General features: G+C 38.8%; 1 protein-coding gene across 4 annotated transcripts in view; it reads left to right on the top strand.

Annotated features, from left to right (window-relative positions):
- Window positions 1-14,699, top strand: part of Dmxl2 (Dmx like 2) — a 116,854-nt gene that overhangs the window by 15,443 nt on the left and 86,712 nt on the right. For all 4 annotated transcript variants that reach the window (XM_051197488.1, XM_051197486.1, XM_051197487.1 and 1 more), the window contains exons 2-6: window positions 1,773-1,898; window positions 4,851-4,922; window positions 9,906-9,984; window positions 10,754-10,889; window positions 11,472-11,538. In XM_051197488.1, coding sequence (XP_051053445.1) covers window positions 1,773-1,898; window positions 4,851-4,922; window positions 9,906-9,984; window positions 10,754-10,889; window positions 11,472-11,538 — 480 coding nt within the window. The remainder of the gene's footprint in view (window positions 1-1,772; window positions 1,899-4,850; window positions 4,923-9,905; window positions 9,985-10,753; window positions 10,890-11,471; window positions 11,539-14,699) is intronic.

Here is a 14,699-nt window from a genome sequence, read left to right as displayed (position 1 = left end):
GCACACTCCAGCAGACAGGCAGCACTTATTAGAAGCAGTCTTTATGCTCATGAGGCAAGCTCTTGCATCTACTGAGCTATCTCGTCAGCACCCCTACCCCGCGATTCTGAAATAGGATCTCACTATGTTCATGCTGGCCTTCCTAACAAGAGGTTCTTTGTCCCAGCTGGTCCCACTGCCCTTCAGCCCCAAATGAACACACGGACACTATATTAGTTATTAAACTGTTGGCCAGTGCCTTGGGCTTCTTATTGTCTAGCTCTGTCTTAATTATTAACCCACTTCTATTAATGTATGTATTTCCAAGTGGTTTTATCTTACTAGAGAACACCTGGTGCATCCTTTCTTCCCTGTCCTTACATAGTGACTCCGTCTGCCTACGTTTCCCAGATTTCTCCTCATCTCCTAGCCCTGCCTGTATTTCCTGTCTGGCCGTCAATCATTGTTTTATTCATCAACCAATAAGAGAAACATATATACAGAAGGGCATCTCCCATCAGGCCTTGAATGTGAAGTGATCTCCTGTAGCAGCCCATGTTCTTTCAGATATGAAACTTCTGATTTAATAAGCTTGGGATGTATTTTTAACCAAATTTCTTAAGTAATTTCAATGCAGCCAGGTTTGGGAACCATTGAAGAATTAGAAAACTAAGCTTCCCTACAGCTAAGGAGTGTGGTCATATCCCTTGGAAACAATGAGGGATTAAATGCCTTTCAGTGACAGAGCTTTGAGAGCAAGAGCACTGCATAGTGTTTGTTAGCAACGACACACTTTACAGAAGCACCTGTACTAATGTGTCCAGAAAATTTCCTCTCTCTTTTTTTCTTCTTCTTCTCTCCCTTTTTTTTCTCATGCAGAAAGAGCACACCTTTTCAGCCTGTCTGTGCAGTCTATCCCAGTTCCTGTTGGATCTGTTACGAACAGGAGCCATGTTTGAAGTTCCCTCGAGCACATTCCTGTCTGTAATAGTTTGTATTTATTTGACATGTAACTCAGGAGAAGAGTGCAAGAATCATAAGGATCTGAGTTTGGACTCTTTACATTTTAATCTTGGGCAAATTAACAAACTAGACTCTTTATATAATGCTACAACTATTACTAATAATGGTACCAAATTAAAAAACAACAACAAATATCATTCTGGTTGGGATTAAAGAGGGTATGGTGTCTTTATTGAGTCTATCCTTTGTCCTTTGCCTCTGTCATGTAGATCTCTCTGTCATGCCCATTATCCCCCACCTCTCTTTTTTTTTTTTGTGGGTAATTTACCTAGTCATGTGTTAGTGTGTGGCATCCTGCCTTGGGTTTTCGTATTGCTTTACCAGATCTTCAAGTTGTATAACTTGTGCTGCAGTGTACATGTCTGGTGGCTATCTTGATTTTTCTTAAGCCTGGTTGAACACCAAGAATACATTGCTGTTTTCAATGACTTACTATTCTCAAGCAGGGGTTTTTATTATTTAGAACTTTCAAAGGTGAGCTCCAGAGAATAGCTATAACAGTGATTTTTCAGCTTCAGAGACTGAAGCAGTTGTGTGAAAAACTGGAAGAACTTTTGCCTACTGAAAGCAGGTTTTGAGTGATAATGCATGGAATGCCATTGATTTATGTATTTTTATGTGATTTTTAGTCTTTTTATTTGTATATTAGCTGTTTCGTAAGATATGTCAAGGTATATACCTTTATATTAGTAAGGAATCCAAGATAAAACAATATGTAATAATAATTCAAAATTATGCCTTTTACATGTTGCAAACCTTTTCCTTTTTAGGCATATGGATCAGGCTGTGATATTGTTATACTGGCGAGTGACTTTGAATGTGTGCAGATCATCCCTGGTGCTAAACATGGCAACATCCAAGTCAGTTGTGTGGAGTGCTCTAACCAACATGGAAGAGTAAGAGATAATTGCTTTATTAAATGTCACTTAAATGTACTTAATTCTCTCAGAATATTTGTATATGAATTGTGAAGTGATACAGCTGATCATGCAATCATTGTTCTTCCAGCATTTACACTAGGTTGAAAGACTGTAGGCCTCACTGTCTTAGGCAAATTGGTGCTCTGTGACTGAAAATTTTTACCTTAAGCCAGTAAGAGAGGAGGACTCAATTTCTCCCAAATTCCAATAGCAGCATTGTTGTTTGTTTTTGAGATGAAGTCCCACTATGGTGTGCAGGCTAGTCTCCCCTCCTGGACACAGTGAGCCTGTGTGTCTCAGCGTCTGCCAAGAGCTGCAGCAGCAGGCCTGTGCCTTGTATCTGCAGTAACAGCAAACGTGTATCAAGAGTCTATGGTAATATGTGTCACATAGGTGCTTCAAGATTGTTACTGTAGTGAAAGTTTATTGAGTGAATAGTTAAGGATTTGGTCAAACTTTGGAACAGAGGCTTTGTTTGAAATAGTTAAACTGTATCTTGTGGAATTCTTTCTCAGATTTTCATTTTTCCTCTTATTTTTCAAACAGTGAATACTAATGTAAACACAATATTTTGATATATACTATGAATTCAGCAATATTATATGACAGTGTGTGTCACTACAAGATTATAAAAAGGACGTTTTGAAACTAGGATAGGTAATTACAGTAATTTAAACATTCTTGGTTTTCTAGAAGTTGTTCTTTACTGAATAATGTTCTGTTGATAGATTAAATCACAGTCTCCATGGTAATAGATAGTAATCATGAAAATTTATGCCAAATAATAAATAATGATTACTTTATTATCCAATTTCTCCTTCCTCAGTCAGCTGTTTATATTAGATTTAATAGTTATGAAAATGTACCAATACTCTTGAAATACTGTATTTTCTGGTGTTCTCTGGTATTTGCTTCTTGCTTTTCTGACCTTCTTTGCAGTATTTTCCCTGTAAGTTGCTTTCATTTATTTTTAGAGAACATCAAGTGCCATCTTCCTTTTATCAATTTTGTTTTTCTCTATTCTCTCTAAGCCAATCAAGGTAACTTTCAGCTCGGTTAGGGTTGAATGATAATTGCTAGAGATCAATTTTAATATATTACTTAAATGTTCATAATATAAAAATAAGTTTTGTGGGAGTCAGGATTTTAAAAATACATACAATAAAGCTGGCTGAGATGAGAGGATTGCTTAAACATAGTAATTTAAGGCCAGCTTGGAGACACCATAAGACTTTATCTCAGAAACAAAAAGATCATTAACATATGCAGATGATTGTGTTCATAGCTGTGGGAGGCATACAGGCTGTTTCTGTGTTCCTCCCTGGGTGAAGATGGTAAAATTGTCACATCTTTGTTGCTATGTTCTTCATCCTTGTGATGGTAACTGTCACATTTGTGACTTAATGTTAACAGGGCATTTGAAGTAGCTCCCCTGACCTACTGGATGAAGAGCTTCTTCTTGGAAGGCATTTTAGACAGTTAGGTAGCAGCTTTAAAAGGGGGGACAATCCATCCATCCATCCATCCATCCATCCATCCATCCATCCATCTCCTATTTATTTACTTTTTTGACATAGACATGCCCTAAAACCACAGGCTTTTTGGCAAGTCTTCAGATAACGTTTCTGACAGTCTTGTGACTGACCAGGGCAGATGCTGTGAGGAGGTGTGGCTTTGGTCTGTTTCCAGATGCTGATTCTTTCCTTGTCAAGAGGATGATGAATTGGGAACTACTTCCCGGACTTGTTAGAAAATGGGCTCTAACCAGGTGGGGTGGGTGCACACCTTTAATCCCAGTACTCAGGAGGCAGAGGAAGGAGGATCTCTTGTGTTCAAGGCCAGCCTGGTGTACAGAGTGAGTTCCAGGACAGCCAGGGCTACACAGAAAAACCCTGTCTCGATAAACAAAAACAACAAAAAACAAAACAAACAAACAAACAAAGGAAGATGGGCACTGGTGTTCTCTAGGAATTGAGGGACTTACAGCCCTTTTTACCAGGTGTGACCTAGAGCCTAGAGCAGGACAGCCCTGGCCCCACACCTTGAGTGCGGACACTGGCATGACTTCTCCATCCAGGTGCTATGAGTAGTTCAGTGATTTCCCTTCATTTCTTTTCAAGGTGATTTCTTAATTAATTGGTGTTTTCTGTTTGGTGATATAATTAAAGCTATTTTTGTGACATAGACTTAAAACCTATTATCCTTAGATGGGTTTTGAAAACCCATGATTTTTATATTTTTACTGGATTATATACATTGCTCATAACAAGATGTACTACTGAAATTATTTTTGTCACTGAAGTCCTTTCTATATTAAAACATTAAAAATTTTAAAATTAATTTTTAAATGTAGTGTGCTCATTCGTGTGTGTGTGTGTGTGTGTGTGTGTTTGTGTTTGTGTAGAGATCAGAGTACAGCTTGCAGTAGTCAGTTCTCTTGTCTTGTGTATGTTTTGAAGATTGGACTCAGGTTTTCAGGCTTCATGGCAAGTACCTTTACTCAGTTATCTCTCTGGTCCAAAACAGGTTCTAATAGAAAATCTCATTTCTAAGCTAGACTTCGTATTGCATACTTGTAATTCCAACAGGATTAGAGGCAGGAAGATCAGGGATTTCTGGCCAGCCTTAGCTACACAGCAAGTTTGAGACTATCCTGGACTACCTGAGACCCTGTCTCAAGACAAAAAAAAAAAAAAAAAAAAAAAAAAAAAGTTGGTTTTTGAATAGGACAACTTTGTAATTCTAAAACTTCTGAATTTTATTTTCTTCTTCTTAGTAAAAGAGATTGTTAAATCTATCTACTGCTAGGCTTATTTGTGTATGCAAACCATGGATTGTATAAAATTAGTTTACACATTACTGTGAAAAGAAGGTTGTCTGTATTTTACCCTTTCCTAACTACTAATAATTGTGTTCACTCTTGTTTAGGTTGCAGCTTCATATGGGAATGCTGTTTGTATTTTTGAGCCTCTGGGTATAAATTCTCATAAGAGAAACAGTGTAAGTATTAATTGATAGTAAACTATTTTAAGAATCTCGTTAACTTTATTTATTTTTGCTTTTTTAGTTTTAATTGACCGTGGTTAACTTTTGAATCTAGTTTTTTTTTTTTTTTTTTTTTTTTTTGGTATGTTTGTTTGTTTCCTTAGAATCTACTTAAGTAGCAGCAGAGAACTCCTTAGGAAGCAGTACAGACAGTGGGTAGGAATAACTGAGAAGTTTAGTAAAGGCCTTTTAGAAACCTAAGTTTCTAGAGTGTTGCTAACTGCCATTTGTTGTGTTGAGAGCTACCCTAGTCTGAACTGCTCTTCCTTGGTACTGGTTTCCTATTGTAATGCCCCTTCCTCCTTCTTTCTTCTCAATAGAGAGGGTATGCTGCTTGCCTCCTTCCCTCCCTCCCTCCCTCCTTCCGTCCCTCCCTCCCTCCCTCCCTCCCTTCCTTCCTTCTTTCCCTTTTTTTAAATTTAAAATTGAAACACGCTTGTTTTACCTGTCAATCCCAGTTTCCACACCCTCTCATCCTCCCCTGTTCCCCCGCCACCAACCCCTATTCCATCCCCTTTCTGCTCCCCAGGGAGGGTGAGGCCTTCCACGGGGAGTCTTCAAAGTCTGTCATATCATTTGGAGCAGAGCCTATGCCCTCCCTCATGTGTCTAGGCTGAGGGAGTATCCCCCTTTGTGGAATGGGCTCCCATCCAAAGTTTGTCCTTTTTTGGTTTTTTTTTTTTTTTTTTTTTTTTTTTTTTCCTCCGAGACACTGTTTCTCTGTGTATCTTTGAGCTTTGGAGCCTGTCCTGGAACTCAACCCACTCTATAGACCAGGCTGGTCTCCAACTCACAGAGATTCTCCTGCCTCTGCCTCCTGAGTGCTGGGACTAAAGGCATGCATGACCACTGCCTGGCTTGCTGCTTGTCTTTCTGAGATTCTGTAAGGGTGCCTTGTTTTTTGCAGATTGTAACCCTGCACATGGACTGTATCCTCCCTCCTCCTCCCAGCACCACACTATTATTCTCCTTTAGAGTTCACCCTTGTCCCAGCCGTACTTGTGCTTCTGCCCTCTAGAACCCAAGCACTGGCTGTTCTGTGGATGCTTGCTTTGTGCAGCTCCAGGGCCGGCTTACACAGGCTCTAGATCTCTGTGTATTATACCTTCTCAGCAAGGTCTGTCTGTACTACAAATTGCAAATTCTCCTTTTATTATTCCTTCTCTTCTTGACTCAGTCTTCTCAGTGATGAGATTACAGGTGTGAGCCACTGTACCGTGTAGTCTGTTTATTTATTTTAAACTATTTTTCTGTAGCATTTGCTTATTATTTACAGTTTAGGACATAAGCTCCCTTTACAAGTAAGCAGCTTAATTCTTTTGATTGTTGTATCCCAGTTACTTAGAAATAGTATCCAGTGTATTCAGGACCCCCCCCACCCCCCCATATACATATTTGTTTGCTTAGTGGAGTTAGGCACTTAGGTAAGCTTGATGACCAGCACATCACATTGAGAACACATTCGCATACATACTAATTATACTGTTTGATATTAAGGAGATATGGTTAGAATCATCAACCACTTAAAATCTTACATGTGGGCTGGACAAGAAGGCTCAGATGTTGTGCAGGTGCGAGGACCTGAGCTTGAATATCCTGAACTCACACAAAGCTGGGAGCAGTTGTGAGATGTGAGGTGGAGACAGGAGAATTGGTGCCAGTTTGGCTGGTATACTTGGTTCAGATAACAAAGAAATCCTGTCTGAACCAGGTGGAAGAGAGAATTGGATACTCAAGGTTGCCCTCAGATGTTTACATGTGTGCTTTGGCATGTGTGCAACTGCACTCACAGAAATATGGACACATATCCACACATGTGCATCACATGTGCATAACACACAAAGACTAAGAAATTTCAAATTAAGTTCCTATATGCTTTAGAAATCTACTGTTAATTAAAACAGTCAAAATTGTGAATACTAAATATCAGTGTCAAAAGTATATATGTCTGTTTTTGAGACAGGATTTCATGTATTTCGGGTTGGCCTTGAATTTACTATTTGTCAGGTGATGATCTTAGACTTAACCCTCCTTCTATACCCAATGCTTGTATAATAGGCATGAACCAGCACTCTTAGTTTGTGCTGTATTGGGGTTCACCTAGGGCTTTGTGGGTGCTGGGCAAGCACTTTACCAACTGAGCTACACCACTAGCCCTATAAGAAATTTAAGGGTTTTGTTTTATTTAATAACTTATATTCTGAGATGAGGTTTTGCTAAATTGTATAGGCTGGCTTCAGATGCCTGTGTTCAAGCCATGCTCCTCCTCTAGTCTCAGACTCAGCCTGTAGCTGGAACTACACATGTGAGCCATTGTGTCCACTGCTGAATACTTAAAAAAAGAAGTCTCCTTTTAAATTTTAACTTATTTTACATACCAACCACAGTTTGCCTTTCCTCCTTTCCTTCTGTGTTCTCTCCCCCTACCTCCCTCCAAGCCCTTTCTCACCCATCCCTCCTCCATCTCCATTCAGATGGGGTAAGGCTTCCCATGGGAATCAACAAAGCTTTGCATATCAAGTTGAGGAAGGACCAAGCTTCTCCCCATTGCATCAGTGCTGAACAAGGCATCACACCATGGGGAACAGGTTCCAAAGAGCCAGCTCATGCATCAGAGATAGGTCCTGGTCCCACTGCTAAGGGCCCCATAAAAGACCAAACTTTTTAGCTACACAATTGTCACCCAGATGCAGAGGGCCTAGGTCAGTCCCATGCTGGCTCCCTAGCTGTCCTTCCGGAGTCTGTGAGCTCCCACAAGCTCAGGTCAGCATTCTCTAGGTTTTCCTGTCATGATCTTTACACCCCCCTCCACTCATAAAATCTCTCCATCCTCTCTTCAGCTGGACTCCCAGAGCTTGGCCCAATGCTTGGCTGTGGATCTCTGCATCTGCTATGATGACAATTAGGGTAGTCACAAATCTAATTACAGGGGAAGGCTAGTTTAGACATCTTCTCCACCATTCCTAGGAGTCTTAGCTGGGGTCACTCATGTGGGATCCTAGGAGTTTCTCTGGCATCAGGTTTCTCTCTAACCCCATAATGTTACACTCTATCCTTTCATTACTCTCCCCCCACCATTCGGCCCCCAACTTGACCATCCTGCTTCCTCATGTTCACATCTCCCCATCCCTTTCCCTCTACACCCCCTCCCGGTTTACTCAGGACATCTCATCTATTTCAGGATGGCTCAGCCATTAAAGGCTAGGCTCCCAATCAAAAATATAAAGTTTTGAATGAAATCTGATACATGATTTTTTTATATTTCTAAATTAAATTGAAATATCATTTTTTGTTATAAAATAGATATTAAATTACAGAGTGGCTAAGAGTTACTAGATCAGTGGGTGATCTCTTGCTTAGCATGTACAAAGCCCTGGATTTAATTCCTCATATCCCCAAAATACAGACTCCACTAGAACACATTAAAGAAAACCCAGATTCAGAGACTTAGAGAGAGATGGCTAATTGGTTAAGAGTTCTTACTGCCTTGGAGAGAACCTGGGTTCAGTTCCCAGCACCCACATGGTAGCTCATAAGTTTCTGTAACTTCAGTTTCAGGGGATGTGACATCTCCTCTGACATCTGCATGCCACATGCATGGCATGACTGTGTTGTACCGGCATTTTCCACTTATATACAACAAAGAAATATGTGGTTTTATTTATTTAGAATACTATCCTCCATGACAAAAGCTTTTAGCTTTTAAATATTTAATCACCTTGTAGAATGAAAAAATTGGAAATTACTCAAATATGACAGATCATGTTTTGAATTACATTATATTTCAAATTTGTTGTCTTCTTGAGTTTTATCACATTTTATTCTAGACAGTGAGTCCATTTCTGTGCACTAATAAAAATTTCATAATTTTATAATGTGTGTGTGCCACACACACACATGTGCCACTGTGTGTGTAGGGACCCATGCAGGCCAGAATAAAGGGTGAGGACCTTTGTAGCTGAAGTTACAGGTGGTTGTGAAGCTCCTGAAGATGGTGTTAGGAACAGGACTTTAGGTCGTCTGGGAGAACAGCAAGTGCTCATAACTGCCGAGTCATCTCCAGCTCTAATAAAAAGAATTTTAGCATCTTTATAATAGACACTGCAGGTGCTAAAGGTAAAAGACTAGAGCCGTAACTCTAGCGTAGAGACAGAAGCAGGAGGATCACCACAGACAGGACTAGGTTATGTGACTAGATACCATCTCAAAGAAACCCAAAGACAAAGCAAAAAGACAAATAAAAAAGATAAAAAACAAAACTAAAAACTCTTCATCAGAATTTTCCCAACCCTGTTTCTGACAACAGCCATATATACTTGTCCCTAATCAGCACTTGGGAGGTGGAAGCAGGAGAGTCAGGAGTTCGAGGTCGTCCTTTGCTACATAGTAAGTTCTAGGCCAGCCAGGACTACTTGAAACCAGACCCTGTAAAAAAAAGAACAAAAACTAGGCAAACACAAAATGTCAAACAACAGTGACAAATCCCCAAAGATTATCATGACATCCTTCCCTTAACATGTTGCTGCTTACCAGGAAAATCAGACCCCTGAACAGTAATTGTATGTAGTCACTGTTTTGATGACCGAGCTGAAAAGTGTCCTGGATGCAGGTAGGTAGAGTATCAGAGTTCACAGAGGTGATGGTTTAGGCAGATCATTGTGAAACATAGGCATTTTCAGATGGAGAAGTGAGGGGAAGGATGTCTCATGTTCTGAAAATGTGTTAGTAGACAGAAGGAAACTTGAGAGAACATGTTTAGCTGGGCATGACAAGCAGCTTATTATGGTAGCGTGACCTGTGAACTATTGGAAGTTATTTTTAAAAAGTCATGAAATATTCACATCTTTATAAGTTTATTTTAAGTTGAAGAAAATGATAAAATGGTGGCATTTGGGGTTATTTTAATAACTTTTTTTTCTTTCTCTCTACATGTTTCAGCAACTCAAGTGTCAATGGCTTAAAACTGGGCAGTTTTTTTTGAGTTCTGTGACATACAATTTAGCATGGGATCCTCAAGGTATTTAATAGATATACTTAGAAATTATTAAAATGAAGCATTTGATTTGAATGTATAATTAAAGTGTGATAATCTTTGATGATAAAAGTTAAATGTATTTTTGCTGATGAGTGAGTGTAGCTTTTTCTTCTTGGTATACATTGCTTCACACCAAGCTTAAAGTCTTCCCTCTTCTTGTTAGCTTTTGCCTTTTACTGTTTTATTTTAAGAACCAGTGACTTTTTTTCAGTTAACATGTGCTATACCTTACTCTTATTTTATGTTCAAAATCATAAATAAGACAGGAATAGACACATTCTCTACCTTATTTTGTTATTGTGTATGTCAGGAAATTACTGTCTTTAATTTGCAAAGATTATAAACCTGTAATGATAAATAGCTGTTATCTCCTTTTATATTCTCAATTAACGAGGGTTTTATAGTCCATGTAGAAACACGTATTTTTAGTTGTGTCTCATATCTTGATACTACTTTACTGTTGAGGGTGTCTGAGATGTGCTATTCCACTTTGGTTGTTCTAATGCTTGTTTGCTAGGTGAAGCCCTTTGCAGTGTTTGTTTTTTTTTTTTCAAGTCTTACCTAATAATTCTTATTTAGGTCATTTCCTTCCCTTTTCCTTTTAGGAGATTTCTTTTGAACTGACCCCATGTGTTTTTCGTAGATTGGTATTATATATTTTCACTTAAGTTTACAAACCTAACAGAACCATATGTGCATTTCTTTCTGTAGGTATCCTTGATTACTCATCAGAACATTTTTAAATTTTCAGATAACAGGTTGTTGACAGCAACTGATTCTATTCAGTTGTGGGCACCTCCAGGAAGTGATATTCTAGAAGAGGAGGAAGAAGTTGATAATAAAATCCCTCCTGTTTTAAATGATTGGAAGTGCGTCTGGCAGTGCAAGTTAGTGTCTAAGTCTGTTGTAATACTCATTCACTAAAAATGCTTTAATTATGTTCCTTCTTATAGAGGTCTTTAGTTTTTACTGGTATTGTATTTTAGAAATTTAAAATGTAGACTTTTTAAACCCAAAACTCATTATAATAATATCATTCTTTAATCTGTGCTGTAAAACATTGTCATATTTTAGTTTAGTACTTGAGTTGATAGAATTGACACATAGGAATTGCTCATTAATGAGTTGAAATATGGTGGTGATGGGAAGATACGGAATCTTCTAGCCACCTTCTGGAGTGGAATGATGACTGTCCTAGTAGTGGTGTTAACACTGGTTAAGTAGAGAGATTTGCTTATCCAGGGAAGGTGATAAGAGATTGACATGGAATAACAATGTCAAGAATTACTTATAATCTTCAGTTTTGAAAATGTACTTTGGATTAGTTTTATTTATGTTTTTAGGGATGTGAAAAACTTTGTGTTATGGGAACAGAAACACTCCTTTTAGGATGATTGTGACATTGATATTTGACCATTTATACATAGAGCGTATTGTGTTCTGAACATGCTGGTTTTATTTGTTCTCAGAACCTCAGTATCTGTACATCTGATGGAATGGTCTCCTGATGGTGAATATTTTGCTACTGCTGGAAAGGTAAGGGAGTAAGCCAAAAAATAAAGATTCAGGAAAAAACAAAACAAAACAAAATCAAAAAACCTGAAAATACCCATCTGTTCATTTCCAGTTTTGTCTTCCATAAATTGAGATAATTCTCCTGTACAGCTTGCTGTATAGTAAAAATGTTTGTGAGTCTAGGGATATAGTTCAGTGACGGGGAGCCGTAGTTACCATCGGTGAAGTCCTGAGCTCAATTCTCAGCTCTATAAAATGAAAAAAAAAAAAGTTTTTAAAATATCTGGTATGATCTCTACAGGTTGTATGCACTTGGGAAATAGTGGCTATTATTATTTCCATTTTAACTGTGCAATTGTATTAAAGTGTTTTTTACATTTATTATTATTAGTGTGTGTGTGTGTGTGTGTGTGTGTGTGTGTTCTGAGAATCAAACTCAAGTCATCCAGTCATCAGGCCCTACCCACTGGGAGTCTTGTTAACCATGTGTTTACATTTTTTTAAAATTAATTTTTGAGAATTTCATTTATGGTATTTTGATGATAGTCAACTCTTCCCAGAGTCACATACCATTTTATACTCACTCAACTTCATGTCCTTATTTTTTTAAATCCAATGAACCCAAAGTGGGATGTATTGGCACTCACCTTTAATACTAGCATTTGTAAGGCATAAGTAGATAGATCTGTGTGAACAGGCTACCTTTGTCTACATAGTGAGTTCCAGGACAGCCAGGGCTGTATAGTTTGACCCTGTTTTGAAAAAACAACACGGCGAACCCTGTCAGTCCGGTTGTTGCTACTAATAAACTCTTGCATGTATAGCCATCCATTGGAGTATGGTCCACCTTAAAATTAGTTTCTATTTAAAAATACAATGTAATTCTATTTAAAAAGTGGAATCGAGCTGGGCAGGATGGCGCACTTCTGTAATCCCAGCCCTTGAGAGGTAGCACAGGAGGATCAGGAGTGAGTAAGGAGATGGTGTGTGCCTTACTCCTAGTATTTGGGAGGCAGAGGCAGGTGGAGACCAGACAGAGTTGCAGGTAAGACCCTGTCTAGAAGAAAACACAACAAACAAACAAAAAGCAGACTATGCTGCAACATTCACAGTGACATGTCCCTGCCTAATTCTTCCCACTCCCTTCCTCCCCTGTTCTGATTTCTTTCCTTCCTTTCTTCACAGTATGTTGCTATGTGTATTATTTAGGCTTCTCTAGAGGAACAGAACCGATTGAAAAATAATGTAGAGGGGATTTATTAGAGTAGCTTACAGACTGTTTTTTGAGTAACCATTATTTTATTCTAAAACTTAAAGAATGTAATTTCACAAGTAAGTCCTTAATCCATCTGGATGTTGTTGGAATATTACTCACTGAATGATTCCTTTGCTCTTTATTCTCTATCCTGCCATGCTGTTTCTGATGTGTGGATAGTAATGATGCAGTGAGGGTCTTGCATATGTGTGATAGGTAGGTTAGAATTGGCTGGGTTCTAGGTTACTTGAATCTTTAGCCTTCACATAGACAGTGCCAATTAGTTCTCCAAAGCTGCTGTTCCTAATCAATGTTTTCACCAACTTTTCCTTTTGTTTCTTGCCCAAACTGATGTTATCAGACTTAAGTTTCCAAATTTGGCTTTTGACTTTGTTCAGAAAGAATTTGTACAATTAGCCATTATCATTTAGGTTCTGTCAGAATTTGAAAATTCTGGGGCTCTTAATTCACTGAGTGGTCTCAAGTCAATTTTACCCCTAGAATCCCATTTGTATGTCTAGGTTTACTGGGAAGGATTGTATCTACCTGCCTTAGAAAGAGTAGCAATCAGACTCTGTGGCTTCTTTCCAGGTGTTTTGAGTTTTTTCAAACTCTAAAGTTCTGTTTAAACCTTCCAGGATCTACCCTCTAGTTATTTCCTATCTAAAGTCAGGTAAAATGGGAATGCCAGAGTTTATAATTAGGTAATTATTTTCCTGTTTCTACTCTAAACATCCATACTCAAGCTGGACAGTGGTGATACATGCCTTTAATCCTAGCACTCAGGAGGTAGAAGCAAGCAGATCTCTGTGAGTTGGAGGCCAGCCTGGCCTACAGAGCAAGTTTTAGGACAGCCAGGGCTACACAGAGAAACCCTGTCTCAATCCCCCCCCCCCCAATTCTGACATTTGATGAATTGGAGAAAGAAATTGTGTATTTACTCTTACAGAGAGAAAAGACTATAAGCACTCCAGACAGAAATGCACCCTGGGCTGACTCTCGAGTATGTTTTACAGGTCACTGTAAGTTCAGAGCCTTTCTCTTTGGCAGCTGGCTATACAGTAGATATATTCACACTGTGCCAGACAACAGCTTGCCTTTAGCATGAGGGGAGTTCCACTTTCATCCATTTTCTTGCAAAGCACATAATTTTATTTAATTTTTAATGGTGGACTAAAGCTCTATCATAGGTTACTTGGGTGATACAGTGAGACCCTGTCTCAAGCAACTCCCCCTAAATAAAAACTTACAGACAACAAAAACAAACCCTCCTTTATGTATATGTATCATATTTTCTTAATCTATTCACCTGTTGACAGACATCTAAGCGACTTCCAGACCTTGGTCATTCTGAACAGGGCTACAGTAAATATGGATTTGCTGATTTAGATGCTTTTGGGTGTATACTCAGGGTTAGATTAGAGTTTCTTTGGTTTTTTGAGATGGGGTTTCTCTGTGTAGCTTTGGAGCCTGTCCTAGAACTACCTCTTAGTAGATCAGGCTGACCTCCCACTCACAGAGATCTGCCTGCCTCTGCCTCCCCAGTGCTGGGACTAAAGGCATGCACCACCACCACCCGTCTAGATTAGTTTCATTATTTTTTTGCAATGAATTCTTTTGGAAATTTATGAAGTGAGCTTTTATTTATTTATTTATTTGTTTGTTTTTTGAGGCAGGAGTCCTCTGTGTAACAGCCCTGACTGTCCTAGAACTCATTCTGTAGTCCAGGCTGGCCTGGAACTCACAGAGATTCTCCTGCCTCTGCCTCCCGAGTGCTGGGACTAAAGCTGCCTGATTGTGAAGTGGGCTTTTAACCTTCCCAGTATGATGAGTTCTAAAACTATAACAGAATGTGTAACATTACAAAGGCAGTAAGGCATTAAAACACAGCTTCACAACACTAAAAGTATATCTGTGCTAGTACACA

The sequence above is a fragment of the Phodopus roborovskii genome, unplaced genomic scaffold (assembly GCF_943737965.1).
Source record: "Phodopus roborovskii unplaced genomic scaffold, PHOROB, whole genome shotgun sequence".
In the NCBI taxonomy this organism is placed as follows: domain Eukaryota; kingdom Metazoa; phylum Chordata; class Mammalia; order Rodentia; family Cricetidae; genus Phodopus; species Phodopus roborovskii.
The sequence above is the reverse complement of the archived record's forward strand: the minus strand, read 5'-3'. Positions and strand labels throughout refer to the sequence as shown.